Below are 20,223 nucleotides of genomic sequence, written 5' to 3'. Positions count from 1 at the left end.
CAATGCGATAGTCAGAATCGCGTTGCGAATCTGGAAACTGATTTGCGATACCGGAGATCGCGTTGCGAATTATCGATCGCATTGCGATTTAGTTGGTTACTTTGGCAAATCCAAAAAAAGTTGGTTAAAATCGCATATTATAAGGCATTTTTTGTCACTGATGTTATTTTCTCTTTACAAAATCATCTCTCTATAGGAATGGTAACAAATCATCTCTCTATAGGAATGGTAACAAATCATATATCTATAGGAATGGTAACAAATCATCTCTATAATTCCTACACTCCCCCTCAAGCTGGAGAATATACATTGTATAATCCCAGCTTGAATAGGAATTTATTGAAAACAGGCTTTGGCAAAGCCTTAGTAAGAATGTCTGCAACTTGTTCTTCTAAAGGAATGTATGAAAGTGTGGCTGCCTTTTTGTTAACTTGATCAGCAATAAAATGCCTATCAATCTCAACATGCTTTGTCTGATCATGTTGAACTGGGTTCTTGGCAATTTGAATAGCAGATTGATTATCACACAAAACTTCAAAGTGATCCTCTTGATTAGTGACAAGTTCTTTCAGTAGTTTAAGTAGCCAAATTCATTCGCATATTCCCAATGCTAGTGCTCTAAATTCAGCTTCAGCACTACTTCTTGAAACGACAGATTATTTCTTACTTCTCCAAGTTGTAAGGTTTCCCCAAACAAAGGTGCAGTAGCCACTAGTAGATCTCCTTTCAGTAAGGTCTCCGACCCAACTAGAATCTGTAAAGATCTTAACAGTTCTGTCTTGTGCCTTCTTAAACAATAAACCGTATCCTGGAGTTTTCTTCAAGTACTTGAGAATTCTATTTGCTGCTGTCATATGCTCTTCAGTAGGATTAGTCATGTGTTGACTTATCACATTTACAGGAAATGTTATATATGGCCTTGTCAATGATAAATAAATTAGTTTCCCAACTAATCTTTGAAATTTCTCTTTGTCTACCAAGGACCCATCTTCTTTGTTAAATTTCAAGCTTGCCTCCATTGGTGTATCAATCGGCTTACCACCAAGAAAACCAGTTTCTTTGAGTAAATCAAGTACATATTTTCTTTGGTTGATCATAAGTCTTTCTTTTGACCTTGCCACCTCCATTTCTAGGAAATACCTTAGCTTTCCCAAGTCCTTGGTTTCAAATTCCTTATTTAACAACTTCTTCAAATTGCAAATCTCTTATTCATCATCTCCGGTAATAATTATGTCGTCCACGTACACAATAAGGATAGCTTTCTTATTTGTAGAAGTTACCTTGATGAAAAGAGTGTGATCGGCGAGGGATTGCTTGTAGCCGTTTTTTAGGATGACTTTAGTGAACCTCTCGAACCAAGCTCTGGGTGATTGTTTTAACCCGTATAGAGACTTGTTGAGCTTGCATACCTTGTTACTTCCTTCAACAGACTTTAAGCCAGGTGGCAACTTCATATAGACTTCTTCTTCTAGCTTGCCATTAAGAAAAGCATTTTTTACATCAAGTTGGTGTAATTTTCAATCGCAATTTACAGCCAAACTTAGGAGTACTCGAACAGTATTCAGCTTCGTCACAGGTGCAAAAGTTTCTGTGAAATCTATCCCATATGTTTGTGTAAAGCCTCTGGCCACTAGTCTCGCTTTGTATCGTTGGATGCTACCATTTGAGTTATACTTTACAGTAAAGATCCATTTATAGCCAACAACCTTTTTTCCTTGAGGAAGGTTCGTAACAGTCCAAGTAGCATTTTTCTCCAGTGCACAAATTTCCTCTTTAACAGTCCTTCTCCATTTTGAATCCTTTAGAGCTTCAACTATGCTTGTGGGAACCTGTTCTTTATCCAAGTTTGTTGTAAATGCTTGAAAAGACGACATCAATGAATTATAACAAACAAATTTTTCAATAAGATGCTTGGTGCACTGTCTAACCCCTTTTCTAATAGCAATAGGGAAGTCATCTAGAGTAGGGGAAGTGGACTTACTGATTTCTTCTTCTATTTTGGAAGCTGGACCCAAATCCAATTCTCGGCAAGCATCAGATTGCAAAACAGCCTCAGGAATATGTTTTCTTTTCCTTATATAGAAACGGAGCTGTTTGATTGGTGTTGTTTGTGGAATATTTTGAATGGGAGTAGGCGTATTTTCAGGAAGGGTATTTAAAGTGGGTATGGGTGAAGTAGTGATAGGTACTACCGGTGGATCAATGGGAGTAGTTACAGGTGACAAATCTGTAGGTAAGGACAAAATTGGTGGCAATTCTGAAGGTTGCGAATGAAGAGTAGGATGAGATACCTGATGTGGTTGAAAATCCTTCCATGTCTCCCCCTGAATTTCAGCCTGAATGAAATAGAGATCCTGCTCATAAAATGTTATATCTATAGTGGTAAAAAATCGTTTTGAAGGAGGATGATAGCATTTATAACCCTTCTTAAGTGAAGAATACCCAACCAGTACACACTTTAATGATTTAGGATCTAACTTGGATTTATTAGGAGCAATGTTTTGGATAAAAACAGTACAACCAAATATTTTAAGTGGAAGAATGGAGGAGATAGGTTTAAAATGGGGAAAGTATTGCAAAAATATAGATTGAGGTGTTTGAAATTGTAAAACCTTACTAGGCATTCGATTGATTAAATATGTGGCAGTTAATAAGGTTTCTCCCCACAAATATTTTGAAACATTAGTGGTAAAAAGAAGATAACGAGTAATTTCAAGGAGGTGTATTTTTTCTTTCGACAATACCGTTTTGTTATGGGGGTGTCAACACAAGAACTAATCTGAACTATGCCCTTTTCCCTGAAAAGCGCACCCAAAGACTTAGCAAAAAATTCACTGCCATTATTAGATTTAAAGAGTTGAATTTTTTACCAAAATTGAGTGAGAACCATGTTATAAAATTGGGTAAAAACACCTGCAGTTTCAGATTTATCTTTTAGCAAATAAGTCCAAGTTATCTTACTGTGATCATCAATGAAAGTGATAAACCACTTACAATTATCAGCATTCTTCACCCGAGAAGGACCTCAAATATCACTGTAGATCAAAGCAAAAGGGTGAGAAGGCTTATATGTAGAAGGAGAATAAGTTGATTTAGTATGTTTGGCAAGAGAGCAAACTTTGCAAGAAAAAGAATTTAGCCTTTTATGAATGAATAGAGTAGGAAAAACTTTTGCAAGATAGTGAAAATTAGGATGACCTAAACGATAGTGCCATAACATAACATTATCAACTTTTTCTAAAGCGGTGAAAGATTTCGAGATTTCGGTTTTAGTAGAGGCGGGAAGAATGTAGAGACCATTCTGCAAGCTGGCCTTACCAATCATCTTCTTCGAGTTCAGTGCCTGCAAAGTACAATCAATATCATTAAAAATTGCAGAGCAGTGCAAGTCGGTGGAAATTTTACTAACGGAAACGAGATTGCAAGCCAGATTTGGTACGAAGAGGACATTTTTAAGTACAATCTGATCATTGAGAATAACAGTGTCATGTCCTTCTATTTTGCACAAAGAACCATCAGACGTTTTGACAGCTTTATCAAAGTTTGGAAAAATATTGCAAAACAAATCTTTATTACCAGTCATATGATCCGTAGCACCAGAATCAAGGATCCAATTAGGGGACGACTGGGAGGAGAAAAAAACTGTAGCAAGAGGTTTACCTTCTGGTTCTTTCATGACCAAATTACCTACTGATTGAGTAGCAGAACCAGAAAAATTTTCTGGATTTGAAGTGATCTCCGGAGTAGGAGAAGAAGTTGTGGACATCATCTAGGTTGGAAAGAAACCGTAACCTAAGCTGATACCATGTAGAAATCAGAGTAATTCTCTGTAATTTCTTATTCTTTTCAATATGACAGACTACATATTTATATACAAAATCTCTCTCTAAAATGGGAAACTCTAAGAAAGGAAAAATAATAATCCTAGGATATGATCCCTTAAAATAAGAGATTGTAGAAATCTATTTACAAAATCATATCTCTATAGGAATGGTAACAAATCATATATCTATAGGAATGGTAACAAATCATCTCTATAATTCCTACAATAAGTCATTCTTGGATATCTTGAATATGTACCGGAAGGAACACAAGGACATAAATGAGGTCTACAGTGAGGTTAAATGTCTTATTTGGCTTGTTACCAAAGTTAATTGGCTATTTGATACTAACCAGATCTTATAAACATATTTTTCAGAAAACGTCACTTGTTTGTTGTTTCATCACTTCCAGGTTGCTTCTCTTTTTGAGGACCATTCAGATCTGCTTGAGGAGTTCACTAGATTTTTACCAGATTCTTCTGGTGCACCTTTGACACAACAAGTTCCATATGGTCGAAACTCAACTCAGTGTTATAACGAGCGAAGTTCTGCCACACCCAACATGCGGCATACACAAATGGACAAAGTAACTATTCTTTATATAATTTTTTTTGTTAGTTGCCATTTTTACGTGTTTGTGATATGAAATAATACTTATCTTTCCTTTTCAGCAACGCCGGAGGGATAGGATTACTTGCCGTGCTGATCGGGATCTAAGTGTTGATTGTCATGACCTGGATGATGACAAAGCTATTGTCAAAATGCAAAAGGAGCATAGAAAGCATGTGGAAAAGGAAAATAGGGACCGGAGAACTCGTGATCAGGACGAGCCTGAGCATGAAAACAGGGATTTTAACATGCAGGGTTTTTCAGATAAGAAAAGATCTGGAAGGAAGATTGAAGGATTGGCTTCTTATGATAACAAAGATACTTTAAAAAGTGAGTTTTATCAACCTTTTTGACAGCTCTTTTTTTCTTTTGTTATGATAAAAGAAATCATATCATAGTTATATATATTTTTAATGGTGTTTAGGATGACATTTTTGTGTTCTTTTGTTATATATTTCTAATAATATATCCTTCTCAATGCCTTTCTCCATCAATCATTAGTGTGATTTTCTGGTAAGAATGAGCTTGTTGTTTTATTTATGCTGAGATATGCTTTCATCATGCTTGTTGCAACTTATAAATGATGCTTTTGACTGTTAAGGAATTTCCATTGGCATACAACATATGTTTCATGTAATTTTGAAGCAACTGATATCCAGGAGTGAGCAATATTGGGTTAGTTTGTCTATCATGATTTTGCATCTTGATGTTCTTAGCTAAATCAGCTCTTAATTTTTTTATGTGCTCTTATGGGGTGTTATCATATTTAGGGAAGATACATTTTTTAACCTGAGGGAAACATATCAACCTCTTGAAGTTTTAGTTTTTTATTTCAATCTCAGGTATGTGCAACCGAGGGTTCATATTCTGTGAGAAAGTTAAGGAGAGACTGTGCAGCTCAGATGACTACCAAGCATTCTTAAAGTGCCTTAATATTTATAGCAATGGAATTATCAAAAGAAATGATTTGCAAAATTTGGTATGTTTTACAATATCTCTTGCAGTAATCTTTGAATTTTCGTACCATTCTTCTTATATTTGTAGAATTATCAAGAAACACAACTCACTTATCTGTGTTGGTAGTCTAATTATATTGTTACCTTGCTTTATGTGTATTTCAGGTGACAGATTTACTTGGCAAGCATCCCGATCTTATGATCGAGTTCAATCAGTTTTTGGAATGTTGTGAGAATACTGGTGACTACTGAAGTTTCATCATTGAGTTGTTTCATTTGATTATTTATCTTGAAGGCCATTTCTTAATTTAAATGTTTCCTGCAGATGGGCTCCTTGCTGGTGTCATTAGTAAAAGTATGTAATTGGTAGCTTACTTTTCTTTGTAATTTTTTTATACATTTCTTATTCTTATTGGTGTTTTCTAATTTTCCATAAACCTGTTTGTGCTAGTTTAGTCTTGTTCGATGCGATTTCTTTTCTTATATGTAAACTGCAATAATGTTTACCTCCTGATTGCAGAATCACTTAGTAGTGATGCACATGCATCAAGGCCATTCAAATTGGAGAAGGAGGGAGAGCATAAACGCGAAATGGAGGAACCTAAGGAAAAGGAGAGATCCAGGGAGAAGTACATGGAAAAATCCATACAATAACTTGACCTTTCTGACTGCCAATGTTGTACTCCAAGCTATCGGCTTCTTCCTGATGATGTATTAACTTTTGATTTTTTTCCAACTTGCAAACCATGCATGGCTCGGTACTGATATCGACGTCCTTTGGTGTTTTTCTCAGTATCCAATACCTTCAGCAAGTCAGAGATCAGAGCTTGTTGCTCAGGTGTTGAATGATCATTGGGTATCTGTGACTTCGGCAAGTGAGGATTATTCTTTTAAGCACATGCGCAGAAACCAATATGAAGAGAGTTTGTTTAGATGCGAGGACGATAGGTAAAATTTGTTGGTCTTCCTTTATTTGTCCCAGTACCCTGTATGCAATCAATATCTATGTTGCTCTTGACTCTTCATTTTTCTTGAAGCACGTGTCCAATGCACAGTCGGATATGGATATGACCCTCCTAAGGACTCTCCATGGAAAAACTTTTGAAAAATAAATTGAGCATAGCCATATGATAGATTAGACACATACCCGTTTCTGACATTCACACTTGAGTTGGAGTAACATAGATCAATATAGTGATTATTTGTCTCTTTTTTGTAATTTATTTATTCTGTTGCTTGTAAGGGTGAGAGCGAGTTCTGCTGAAGAAAAATCAATGTGAACTTATTAGTTATGTTTTCTATTCCCTTTGAAATTCTTGATGTTAAGTCCAAGATGTAATTAACTTCTTGCTTCATGGTCTTAGATTTGAGCTGGATATGTTGTTAGAATCTGTGAGCTCAACTGCCAAGCGTGTGGAGGACTTTCTGAACAGCATTAATGAAAATAAAGTCAATATGGAGTCTCCATTTCGTGTAGAAGAACACTTAACTCGTTTGTTCTTCTACTAGATTGATTAAATTATGTGCGTGAGTCTGCTATGTGAACGTATTCATCTTTGTAACGTTTGCTTCTGACCCACTTACTGCAGTTCTAAATTTAAGGTGCATTGAGCGTTTGTACGGTGACCATGGTCTTGATGCATTGGAAATAGTACGTAAAACTCCTGCTCTTGCATTGTCAGTCATTTTAACGCACCTGAAGCAGAAGCAAGAAGAGTGGAAAAAATGTCGTTCAGATTTTAACAAGGTTTGGGCTGAAATTTATTTGAAAAACCATTACAAATCACTTGATCACCGCAGTTTCTATTTCAAACAGCAGGATTTGAAGAACTTGAGCGTAAAATGTAAGTGGAATTTCCATATGATAATATCATGCTGCATTTTCGTATGTTGCAAAATTGATCGAAAGATTGATTGATGATTCTTAACTTGTTTTTCTAATATGTTGTCTAAAAGAGTAGATTTAGAAACCATATGTGAAACCATTTAACTACATGTTTAATACTTATCTTTCAAGTGTTGCAATATCCGGCTGAAGGGTTTTAATATTTTCATTCGCACTAAATCCAAAAGTTTGTTGGATTCTAAAAGTTTGGTCACATCACGCATGCTTTGCTATGGTCTCTTGAGGATAGTGCGTTGATTCCTATGCCTTTCTATATTCTTATCACTTATCTCATATAGTCTAATTGATCCCATTTTCTAATTGCAGCCTTAGTGGCTGAAATCAAGGAGTTGAAAGAGAAGAACCAGAAAGAGGATGATGATCTTGTGGCTAGCTTTGCTGGTCACCGAAAAACTGTAGCTCCACACCTCGAATATGAATATTTGGATGTCGACATTCATGAAGACCTATATAAACTTATAGAATATTCGTCTGAAGAGATTTTCTCAACCAAAGAATAAATAAAATCATGAGGCTCTGGACCACTTTCTTGGAGCCAATGTTGGGTGTTCCTCCTCGACCTTATGGCAGAGAGGTTACTAATGATGCTGGTAAAGCTCTGAATCCTGTCGTAAACTGCACCACATCAAGCATTACTGAAAGTGATGGAAATCCTGGAGCTGTTGCTGCTGCTAGTTATGGAGATGGGAACAGTTCACCAGTACAAACTAATTCTTGCAGAAAGGGCTTTACAAATGGGGAAACTTCACCCAACGAAGAATGCCCGGACCGTGTATGTAGAGACGATTCAAAGATAGAGAAAGAGATCACATTTATAGATGATAAAAGGCCGGCAATTAACAAGCATACAAGTGGACTTGGAGCCCTTGCAATTGAAGCAGAAAATAATCAAATCAGAAACAGTGTTCAAGGGGCTTCAGGTGCGAATGTCAGAAAAAAGTTAACAATCACTTGTGATTTTCTTGTCCGTTAACCTAGTTCTGTTATTACTTTCATTCTAGTTATTACTTCCTTCCCAAAATTATGTTGCAATACTGAGAGTTTAGTTTGAATTTCAAGGGTGTGATGCAACAGCATCTAAACCTTGCATTTCTGCCAGCGAGGATCATGAACCTGAAGCTAATGCTTGTCTCGTACATTCATTAGAGGTATGGATTTATGCATATCAACTTCTTTATTCCTTTGTCACTTGGACTCAGTTGCGAGTGTCAGATGTGGGTATGTGTTTGAAATGGTTATACTCATTTTTTTTTCTAAGTTTTTTATGTATTTGAAGGGTCCATAAAGAGTTATAGCTTCGTCACCATGCCCATACATGTTGGTCACGGATGCTTTAAGAAAAATGACTATACACAGGCTACATAATCCTTGTTGAGGGCCTTGAGGTGGAAAAGCAAGGAGGTTTTTTATTTACTTCTTGTTGTAATATGCTTACACAAATTTGCTTGGTACTTCAGGGTGGTGATGTAACAAAACACGTTTTATTAGCAAATGGGGGGGCTACTGATGGCTCCAATGCAAGTAAATACCATGACGAATCCATTGGTCCATCAAAAATTGAAAAAGAAGAAGGTGAATTATCACCTACTGGTGATTCTAAGCGGATAATTTTGTTGCATATGGTCTAAATGATGTGCCCAAGGCAAATCATGGTGGTGAAACCAGACAGTACCGGCCTGTAAACAGGAAAGAGAATTACAAGGATGTTGGAGGTGAAAACAATGCTGCTGATGAGGATAGTGAAAATGCCTCAGAGGCAGGTAATGATGCATCCGGAAGCGAGTCTCCAGGTGATGAGTGCTCCCACGAAGAGGAGGAAGAGGGAGAACAGGATGAAGTTTATGGTAAAGCAGAGAGTGAAGGGGAAGCCGAAGAGATAGCTGATACACGTGTGGGAGGAGATTGTGTACCCATGTCAGTTTTGGAACGGTGTCTTCTCTCGGTGAAGCCTCTTGCAAAGCATGTACCTCCACTTTTATCTGGAAGAGCTGTAAACAGTTCTTGCGTGTTTTATGCAAATGATGATTTCTATGTTCTTTTCAGACTTCATCAAGTATGTTGAACATCTAAAGCCTTTTAGTTATTTCTTCAAATTTTTGTCAGGCATTTAATAAGTATTCTTTGATGTTTGATTTTTTATTAGATCCTATATGAAAGAATATTGTCTGCAAAAATAAATTCAACGGGTTCTGAAATGAAGTTGAAAAATTCAAAAGACGCTAGTCCAACTGATTTATATGCCAGGTAATTTACATATAAATTTTATTTTGAAACAATATGAAAGGTCCAATGCATTGTAATTTCAAAAACATTATCTCTGTACTATTCAGATTTATGAGTGCACTGTATAGTCTGCTAGATGGATCTGCTGATAATGCGAAGTTTGAGGATGAATGTCGAGCTATAATAGGAAACCAGTCGTATGTGTTATTCACATTGGACAAGTTATTATATAAATTGGTTAAGCAGGTTTGCTTTATTAAATTGTTTGTCTTTCATTATTTTATTCTAATTTCTCCTGCAATTGTTCTGAATTGTAGTTTTCATTCCAGCTTCAAGCTGTCTCTGTCGATGATATGGATAATAAGCTTCTCCAAATGTTTGAGTATGAAAATTCCCGAAAATATGGGAAGACAATGGATTCTGTGTATTATGAGAATGCTCGTGTGCTCCTCCATGAGGAGAATATATACCGACTGAAATGTGTAAGTTTCCATGCTTCCCTATCTTTCTAATTCTATGTATGTTTATGCAATTTTTTTGTCTGGGTTTTGTTTTTGCAGTCACCTTCGCCATCTCGTTTGTCTATTCAGCTGATGGATAATGTCATCGAAAAGCCAGAGGCATTTGCAGTTTCCATGGAACCTAACTTTTCAGCTTTTCTTCACAATGATTTTCTCTCAGTTTTTCCCAGCAAAAAGGAGCCACGTGGCATTATGCTGAGGAGGTAGTAACTGATATGTAAATGTTAGGTTTTGTCAGCCTCTCATGTTATAACTACTATTAGAGATGATTTTAGCAAAGGACAGATTAGTAATGCTTATTCTGATACTGCTTCAAGTTTCAATTTTTCTTGAAGTATCTGCATGCAATTGTATAACTTAGAGAACATTAGAAAAACTTAGATCATTTAAGCATAACCAAATTGGACACATACCCATATCTTATATTAACACCCAAGTCCGATTCATGCATTCCTAATCTGCTTTTGTTTACTTCCCATTACAGACACGCATATGAAGACTGTTTAACTATGTATTTATTTATTTATACATGCATAGCATTTTATCATTATTTTTAATTTTTTGACTGCCGGAAGTCTTCCACGGAAGCTGCTTTCAACCTGACGTTGGGGGCATGCCTACTATTCTACCTCCCCCTTACCCCATTGCATATGGGAATAGGATTTTGTTGTTGTTGTTGCAGAAACAAGAAAAAGTATGCAACTCTAGATGAATTTGCTGCTATTTGCATGGCCATGGAAGGTGTTGAACTGGTTAATGGTTTAGAGAATAAGATAGCTTGCAACTCATACAAGGTATTTTGCAGTTAAGAATATGCGGTTTAATCTTTACCTCTCTTTCTTACATGACCTATTATGGATTATCGATGTGGTCGCATGCATATCACTTCGTCGGATCTTTTTTTCTCTTATGATCTGTGTATTATATCGGCAGATTTCCTATGTGTTGGACACTGAAGATTTCTTCTTTCATAGAAGAAAATCACCTCGGAGCAAATCTTCGTATGATAATCAGGCAAGAGTACAAAGGTTCCACAAATTTTTATATGCTTCGTTTTTATATTCTTCGCAATGATATACAATTGTGCCTCGCTCCGGCAAAATGGTAAATAAGCAAAACCAATATCCTTAAAATCTTGAGAGTTTTTCGGATCCGGTAGTAGCCTTCATTGTGTTTACTTTGTAGAGAGGCCTTTGGTGCTACCAGATCTTGATAGTTTTCGGTAACCGGACATGATGTTGCTTGTACGTTAGCTGCTGCTAGTTGGTCATGCAAGTAGTTAAACAAGAATGGTTGGGAAATGTAGCATATTTGTAAGTTTATATGAGCAAAGGTCTACCATTATCGTGTACAGGGTTGCACATAATTCGGATTTCAATCCGATCCGGATCGGTTTTTATCCGATCCGGTTTTTTCCCATAGAAAAAAAATCGGTTTATAAAATAACCGGTTCAGTTTCTAACCGGTTTGGAGGGCCGGATATCCTAACCGGTGTAACCGGTTTCGGTTTTAAAAAAATCGGTTTTTTTAAAAAACCGGTTATAAAAAAACCGATTTTAATATTCCAGATTGCTCATAGGGAACCGATTCCCCCCAAGGGGGTACCGATTTCTCACTGAATGGTTTGGCTCCGAGATTTCCAGAATGCTCGGAGGGAACCGATTCCCCCATAGGGGTACCGATTCCCCCTATTCAACGGTCGAAATATTTGAATTTTACACTTAGGGAACCGATTCCCTATGAGAGGGTACCGATTCCCCCACGCTCTAAGCATTTTTATTAAATGTTTTCACACTTAAACGGCTATATTATCTTCATTAATTATCACTAACGTTCAGAAGTGATTCAAGGTGTATTTAAGCAAAGCTTAGAAGTCATTGATCAAAGACAAGAAACATCAAGCAACTAGAATCAAGAGAGAATCAAAGAGAAAGCATCAAACCTCAAGTTCGATAAATTCAAATACTTAATTGAAATACTTAATTAACTCAACATAATTGAAATACTTAAATACTTCCAAGTTTGATAAATTCAAATACTTAAAAACTTCCAAGTTCGATAAATTCAAATACTTAAAAACTTCAAGTTCGATAATTGAAACAAAGTTTACGATAATTGAAATAAAGTTATAAAATAAACTACATTGCCATCTCTTCTTCATCATCTTCGCCTTCTTCGTTTGGAGGGGATATTCCAAGTTCGACTTCTTCAATGTGTAAGTTTGCTTTCAAATCGGCATCAATTGCATCTTCTAGGGTGGTGATATGTTGCTTACGAGCCGCTCCATCCAAATAATCCTTTAAACAAATGCATACTTCCACCGACTCGGGACTTAGTCTTGATCTCCGTTGTGATATAACCCTGCCACTAACAGAAAAAGCGGATTCCGAAACTACCGTAGAAGCTTGGACGGTTAGTAAATCACGGGCCATGGCGGCTAGAATCGGAAATTGTGCTTCCTTTTCTTTCCACCAAGCCAAAATATCCAAACTTTCAAACTCTTCAAATGTCATTTTTGATAGAAAATCGCATGACATGTAATTTCCCAACTCGCTACTTGGGGTGGTAGTACGTGATCGTTTGGATTGGGAATTTACAAGAGTGTTAAAAAGATTCAAATTTATGTTACTTGGACGTCTACTAGATGATTCCGCATTCATTCTCATTTGATCGTGTATTACACTACTTGATCCGTATTTAGTTAAATAAATTGCAAACATGTCTCGAAAACATTTGTTAAAATAATTTATTTGGTTTTGGACAAAGTTGGGTTCATCATCGGTTAGATTAAAAGCAAACGCAATTTGTTCAATTAGTGTTTCAACCCCACCAACATTTAACGTTGGGTTTAAAGCGGCGGCACAAGTAAAAATGGGGGGAATCTCCTTAAAATATTTTAAAAGTTTTTCCTTCATTGCAAAGCCAATTTCTTGAAAAACTTCGGTTTCAAATTCAAAGTCATTTAGTCGGGTAGCCAACAAAAATATTTGATTAAGAACCAACGGGCTAGTAGGGTAATAAACACCGGATAAAAAAGTTGTTGCATTTTTAAAAACCTCAAGCAAATCGGTTATTTTGGTTATAGTTTCCCAACTCGAATCCGGATAAATGTTTGGGACATGACCCCTCTCGAAAAGCCGATCGTGAAACGTTTGCAATGTTTCCCTTTGCCTTAAGGCAGTATGCATCATCATCCAAGTTGAGTTCCAACGAGTTGGACAATCCAAATTAGGACCCAAAAGCTTTTTTATTAACAGACTTACAAAATCGTTTATAATCATTTAGTCTTTTGTTGTTGTTACAAAGAATCGATTTTATCATTGTTTTAAATTCTAATCTAATTGGCTCAATAACCTCCAAACCGGCTTGCACGGATAAATTAATTATGTGTGCAACGCAACGGGTATGAAAAAACGCACCGTCTAAAATCGGTGAAAGTAATATTTTTAATCTTGGAACCGCGTTTGTATTATTCGATGCATTATCAAAGGATATAGAAAAAACTTTATTTTCTAATTTATAAAGACAAATTACCCGTTTTAAAAGTGTAAATAAATTAGCACCGGTATGCGGCTCACCGAATAATTCAAACGCGATTGTTCTTTTCATCATTTGCCAATTATCTTGATCTAACCAATGTGACGTAACGGCTAAAAAAGAATTTCCGGTATTATGAGGGGAACTACAAACGTCACATGTAAGCGACACACCATAACGGTGTTCTTGGAATCCTAAAATCATTTTTTCCCTCGCCGTACGCCACATTTTTATAGCATCTCTTCTAAGGGTAGTACGACTTACTTGAGTATAACGTGGTTGCATTAGTTGTTGAATTGTTGTCGTGAAATCTTCATCATCAAAGTGGTCGAACGGCAATACTTTTGTAATCACGAACTTTGTAAATGCTTCTCGTAATTTTTCGTTGTCGTAAACAAAAACACCACCTTGCGGTGTAAGATTCGATTGACTAGGATCCGATCTTGAGCGAAGTACCTTGCATGATTTTGTCAAATGGTTCTTCAACGTTGTGTTTCCTTCCGATGCAAGAAACTTTAGACAAAGTTTACAACGCGCCCTCCTCGAGCCATTTGACATCTCACATAAATCGTAGTAATCCCAAATATATTTGTTTCGAGTGTGTTCGATCACTCTCACGACTTCAAGGTTTCCCCCGACGGAAGATTCAGCAGTGTTACTCATGATGAACAAAAAATTACAAAACTAAGATTTGAGAAATGTTTAAGTGTTGTGTAATAAGATTTGAGAAAGTTGTAATCAACCAAATACATCCCCAACTTATTTATACATGTTTAGGGTGGTAAAATGGTAATTTTTTAAAGAAAAAAACGGTCAAAAACGGTCACAAACGGCTATATTAACGGCTAGTTTTTTAAACCCAGACCGGGTTTTTTTTTCGGATAAAAACCGGTTTTTTAACCGGTTTTTTTCAAACCGATTTTTTATCCGGTAAAAAAACCGGTCTGGGTTTTTTTCTCCAAACCGGTTAAAATAACCGGTTTAAAAAAATCCGATCCGGTTAAAAAAAACCGGTTTTTCCCAAATCCGGTTTCGGATATTTTTTTCGCAAAATCGGATATTCGGATTTTTTGTGCACCCCTAATCGTGTATATAGATTTATAAAAGAAAAAAGGGGGTTTGTGTTATTCTCATCTTTGTTCGCTTTTCTTCATTTCCAAGGGCTGCATGTTTTCCTTTTCCCTTGAATCTCCCCACCTGTTTCCAGGAAAGCAGCTCATCTAAAGTTTCATAGTGGATCTGTCCGAGAGGAAAGAGATCTATATACATAATCCCTCACTCTGCCTAGCTCTTAGGCTCTGAACTGGAAAGAAAATAAGGAAAATGAAATGATGGAAAACCGATGGACATTAGCAAAATTGAAAAGATAGAAGATTGAAGAGTAACAAGGCCAAAAGAAAGTATACTGTTTCTTTCATTACTGGTGAAAAAATTGAGAGGAAAATATTTTTCTTTCGTCATTACTTGGTAGAGGTGAAGAATAAATGAGAGTTTATTTGGTAGAAGTGAAAAACAAGAAAGAAAAGAAATAAGAGTTACTTGGAAAAGAAAAATATTTGCTTGGATTAGGAATGGTAGGGGCAGCCTCATTTTGGACATTGAACTCCCTAATAACTTCTTTTTAACGACTTCCTGATATAATTACTTATCCGGAAACAAGGAAATTGAAGTGCTTTCTGCCGATGAACCTATATCAGCTCTTCCAATGATAGTCTTGACAAGTAAGAACCCATTCTGCTGATTTTCTTTCTTCCTTTGTTTCTGGGGAATAATTCTATTGAAAATTTCAATGGTCATTCAGTGATAGAAGAGAGAATAAGATGTGGCAAATTTGTAATTACACTCTTTGAAACCAAAGGATTTCTACAATACTTTACATTCCTTTTCAGGAAAGGAATTGAAGGGAATCAATATTTTGCACAATTTCAAAAACGAAATCGAGAAAGCATCGCTACAGACATGCATGAAGTACCAATATATTTATTTTAACACCATAAACAAAATCATGACATCAAAAATAACAGAAAAAACATAGAAAATTCATACTACACCAAGTTCGAGCAAGCTTAAAGTTTTATACAATATGCTGCCCGTATCATATAGACAAAGAATCTGAGATAACCATGCAAACGTTCATACTTGGTCTCACCTTCAATTTAGATAAGGGGAGGAAACAAATTTCAAATGAACAAGGTTTATCAACTCTTCATATTTTCTTAAATTACTCGTACTCAGATTCTCATATATGAGTACGAGATTATCCTCCTCCAAGGATTCTCCAAATACATAGAAAAATTTAGAAAACAGTTAAACATGCCACATCGAGCAAGTACCTATATCTTACACACGTCCAAGTCCGAGTGACATAGTATAGAGCTGCATATAGGTTAGTTATTTTATCCTAGATTTTCAAGTTCTAAAAAATGAATCAATAATTTATGATAAAGCAGGCTGCAGAAATTTTTGGTGTGATACTCATTAGTATGTTCAAGAGAAATGCATATTATCGCATTAACCAAAACTATAACCAGAAAGAAAAAAGACAGAAATGGAAAATATTATACATTAGTCATACAACTTACTTTACAATAACCCAATAACACAACTTAGATGCAATCTGTTTTCCAAGCCTCTCAAATGATGACCTAATAGCATACACCTGCGGGGAAAAAAAAGTCAACTTTGATGTCATCATTTGTAACCCAAATGCAATTGTTGGAAAGAATACGGAAAATAATAGAATTAATACATTTGATATATTACAAGGGGTCATTGATCCTTTTCTTGTTCTTCTTCATTTTTTTTATTTTATTTTTTGTCCTTCAAAACAAAGAACTTGCTGCATTTTTAGGTACGCTATGAATGAAAATCCAGAATATCTTTCAAATAAAGAACCTCCTAGATTTTCCTATTCACCCTTCTTCTCGACAACTACAATACACTCGAACCTAACTTGTAAAAAGTGAGGGCATTAATTAATAAAATGGAAACATACCAGAAAAGCAGCTTTGCAAGGTAATCACGGGAAGTGCCAAAAGTGCCACAATTTTCATCAGCAGCATCTTGATGATTTCCTGTATTACTATCCCTGAATCTCTCATGTGGGCATCCTTGAAGAACCTTTGCAATATATTTTGGACAAGCTGATGGATCATTTCCTCCACTTGCTCCGATGATGGTTGGGATAATTCTGTCACCTGAAAATGAAGATTATAAATAATGAGATGATGTTTCGAGTTAATTGTGGTATCAAAACGAAGCTAATTCAATCTCATAGCAAGATAATCTAAAAAGTACCACTTTATGGCCATTACCATGTCAGCATCTAAGGATCGTAAATACTCCAATAAACCATTCATGTTTTCCCTGTCACATTTTATTCGCACATTGTCCTTCTTTTGATCACTTAGTTCCTGAAACAACACACAACAATCATCTTATATCAAGGGAATCCAAAAACACATTATATCAAACTATTCAAAATGTGTTGGGTACTATGATCCATCAAAAGGAGGAAAAATGGATTCACCGTTAAAGAGCAGCTGGAATATGTAAAAAATTTGAAATTCGGTAAAACAAAGATCACTATAACAAGATAAGGAGTATTAAATCGATAGCCAAAACATGTTTAGCTCGGATATGATAAACTTTGGAAACTGGTACAAGAAAGTATAATATAACAAGCTAAGGACAATATTAAATCAATTGAATAAACAGGTTTGCTGCTAGAGCACTTCCAAAGACACAGTCAGGAAGAAGTAAAGTAATCACTGCAAACTCAGCAAACAACCAAACTGTAAATAACCAATTGGCATATTTCGAAGCAACAAAATCCACAGGTAATTCCCTCAAAGAGATAACTACTTCTAAACTCAACATTAATCATCAAATTTCATATCCTTTTCATTAGCTTCCTATTACATATTAAGCATGCATAAAAATCTATGGTCTTTTCTCAAAATATATGGAAAAAGGCTTCAAATGTTGCATCTTTCAGTCCTCAATTAAAAAAGAACATAATGTCTATTATTACTTACAATTTATAATTGTATATACTAAAATCCTCACCTCCTCCATATCAGATAATTCAGCTTGCAGCTTCTCAATATATTTCAAAGCCTCGGGCAACAAATCCCCGAAAACCCTCGGCCATATATCCTCCAACTCATCGTATTCACCATTTTCACCCTCTACCTCCTCCCTATTCTTCTCCACTACTTGTACTTCTCTCTGTCCCTGCTTAACGCCCTCCTCCGTATGCTTCGCCACCTCATCCGCCGGTGCAGATCTTTCCAGATTCCTCGCCAATGAAATCCTATACTCCGCGTTCCACAACGTATATCTAAAGAAAATATAATCTTTTTATAAATAAACTAATTAATCAAATCATAAAAAAACACTTTTTGGAAGCTGAAAATAAGATATTACCCGGTGATAATAGATGAGAAGAGGAGGCGATGAAGAGGAGGTTCCGAAAGGGAAACCAAAACGGAGAATTGAGCAGATGGGAAAATTCCAAGCATGGAGGAGATAGTACGTTTCATTGCTTCTTTGGCCAAATCGGAAACCCCTTTGGAAATAACGGAAGTGTCGAGTGGTTCGATGTGTTTTAACATGTTGGCTATCACCATGAATCCACGATCCAAATTCGATTTCTGCGTTGAAACAGAGTAGTCATCGCAGCCTCCGCCATCGTTCAAGCAACAGCTGACGGTTACAGCGGGAGAAGGACGGTTGCGGAAGTTAGGGAGGAAGCAAGAAATAGAAGGTGAAAGAGGTTTGGCTGGCAGCATGGTAACGCGGGATAATATGAGAGCTCGGACCGTGGCTATCGATGCCATCCGAGACAGCGCTTCTGGAGCTTTCTTTTTTCCTCTTAATTTTCTTACCCCTATTTGCTTGGTTTCATGTTTTTTTTTATTCAACAATACAACTGCGGTTCCGGTGACTGGGTGAGTTTGGGCTACGGCTATCACCCGATATATATATAAGAGTAGGGTCAGTATTCGATAGATTCGAGTTAAAAAAATTTGAGTTATTCGAGTTTCTATACTAATTTTATTATAATTATTTATAGTATTATTACAAGGATTTGTTTCAATTTTTTGACTTTCTATATATATATATATATATAGGTACAAAAAAAAGTTTAGGTTATGGGTGACTCTCCCAATCCAGAGTCAGGATATACTTAAGATTCAATTGGAATTTACATAAGATTTTACAGATTGTCCACTAAGAGTGACGGAGGTGGGATTCGAACTTGACTTTACAAGCTTAAATTAATAAATCTCAACCACTTGTGCCATCAGTCATTCACACACACACACACACACATATATATATATATATACACACATTATAATGTTATTTAATATATAAATACAATCTAAATTATAAAATATATTCATAATATTATATTTTAAAGAAAATATTTTGAGGGTAAAATATTGATTAGAGTACAAAGGAGTCAAGGGATTGATAGGAAGAAAGAATTTGTAAACAATTGTAATCAAAAGACCAAATTGAGTAAATTCAAAGTTAAGGGATTAAATAAAGAGAGAAAGAGTATATTTTTAAAAGTAGAAATTGAAGTTATATAGGTATTCTATTGTGGTATATGAGCATGGCGTTTAAATTTAGTAAAGACTTAAAAATATAAATTGAAGAAATAAAGAAATTTTGAAAAATGATGAACTAAATTGAAAAATAAAATTTTTATTATAAAAAAGATTAATTGAAAGTATATATGTATTCTACGATGTTTTAGGAGTACATGGTTCAAATTTGGTAAAAATAAACTTAAAATGCAAGAAGAATTAAAAGAGTAATGAAATCAGTGACTAAATGATAAAACTGACAAAAATACTTAGTTAGATTTTTGATTTTTTGAGTAACTCGAAATTTCAAAATTTCAACTCAATTCGAACTTGAAAACCGAATTAATAATTTGAGTTGACTCAATAACTTGAAATTGAAAAAAAATCGAATTTTCGAGTCGAGTTTTGCTCACCCCTATATATAGGGGTGTTCAAATCCGGGTACCCAGATTTTCAAATACCCGAGTCTTTTAGTAGTTGATTCTTCGGCCCGTGTCCTGACTTTAATTACAAAATAAATTTTATATAATAATTTATGTTAGGTGGGTGAGTTTTTTTTTTAATTTTATTAGTTTAATTTAATATATAAAATTATTATTAATTAAATATGTAATATTATTATATATAAAAAAATAAAATGTAACCGGATACTCGGGTACTTAAAAAAATTAATTTTGTGACTCGATCCCGACTCTAGAAATGTCAAGCGGGGTACCCGGCCAGATCAGAATTTTGTTTTAGATAATTACCCTGTTTTTTAGTTCGAGTCGTCGGATCAACCGATTCAAGCATTTTTGAACATCCCTACCTATAGAAGAGTCGTTTAATTCTGTCCAAAAGGATCACTTGAATAATTATATGGAGTAATTTATTTTTAAGAAATTGTTTATGAAATTTTAGTTTAATACTTCCTCTGATTCTAATTATTATTATTTTTTATCAAACTTAGGTGATTAAAAAGTAGTATATGTTTTAAATACTCTTAACCATTTGACAATGAACGTTTAATCACCCTATCGCAGTCGTTGATGCTCGAACATATGACTCTTA

General features: G+C 35.4%; 1 protein-coding gene and 2 pseudogenes across 1 annotated transcript; 2 read left to right on the top strand and 1 right to left on the bottom strand.

Moving 5' to 3' along the window:
- Positions 1-4,074: 4,074 nt before the first annotated feature.
- On the top strand, positions 4,075-6,040 carry LOC120144362 (paired amphipathic helix protein Sin3-like 2). The gene is made up of 7 exons (XM_039158442.1): positions 4,075-4,119; positions 4,234-4,407; positions 4,493-4,760; positions 5,273-5,409; positions 5,552-5,627; positions 5,712-5,741; positions 5,907-6,040. Exons 1-7 carry the CDS (start codon positions 4,075-4,077, stop codon positions 6,038-6,040), a joined length of 864 nt encoding a protein of 287 aa, XP_039014373.1.
- LOC120144361 lies at positions 5,972-11,334 on the top strand (annotated as a pseudogene).
- Positions 11,335-15,787: 4,453 nt separating this feature from the next.
- Positions 15,788-18,517, bottom strand: LOC120144409 (annotated as a pseudogene).
- Positions 18,518-20,223: the final 1,706 nt, after the last annotated feature.

The sequence above is a fragment of the Hibiscus syriacus genome, unplaced genomic scaffold (genome assembly GCF_006381635.1).
Source record: "Hibiscus syriacus cultivar Baekdansim isolate YM2019G1 unplaced genomic scaffold, ASM638163v2 tig00110889_pilon, whole genome shotgun sequence".
Taxonomy (NCBI): domain Eukaryota; kingdom Viridiplantae; phylum Streptophyta; class Magnoliopsida; order Malvales; family Malvaceae; genus Hibiscus; species Hibiscus syriacus.
The sequence above is the reverse complement of the archived record's forward strand: the minus strand, read 5'-3'. Positions and strand labels throughout refer to the sequence as shown.

Bases quoted from the DNA above. Each gene is read 5' to 3' on its own strand.
- LOC120144362 (XM_039158442.1), top strand. From the start codon at position 4,075: ATGTACCGGAAGGAACACAAGGACATAAATGAGGTCTACAGTGAG. The intron at 5,628-5,711 runs GTGACTACTGAA...TGTTTCCTGCAG, and splicing joins GGAATGTTGTGAGAATACTG to ATGGGCTCCTTGCTGGTGTC. The intron at 5,742-5,906 runs GTATGTAATTGG...TCCTGATTGCAG, and splicing joins TGCTGGTGTCATTAGTAAAA to AATCACTTAGTAGTGATGCA.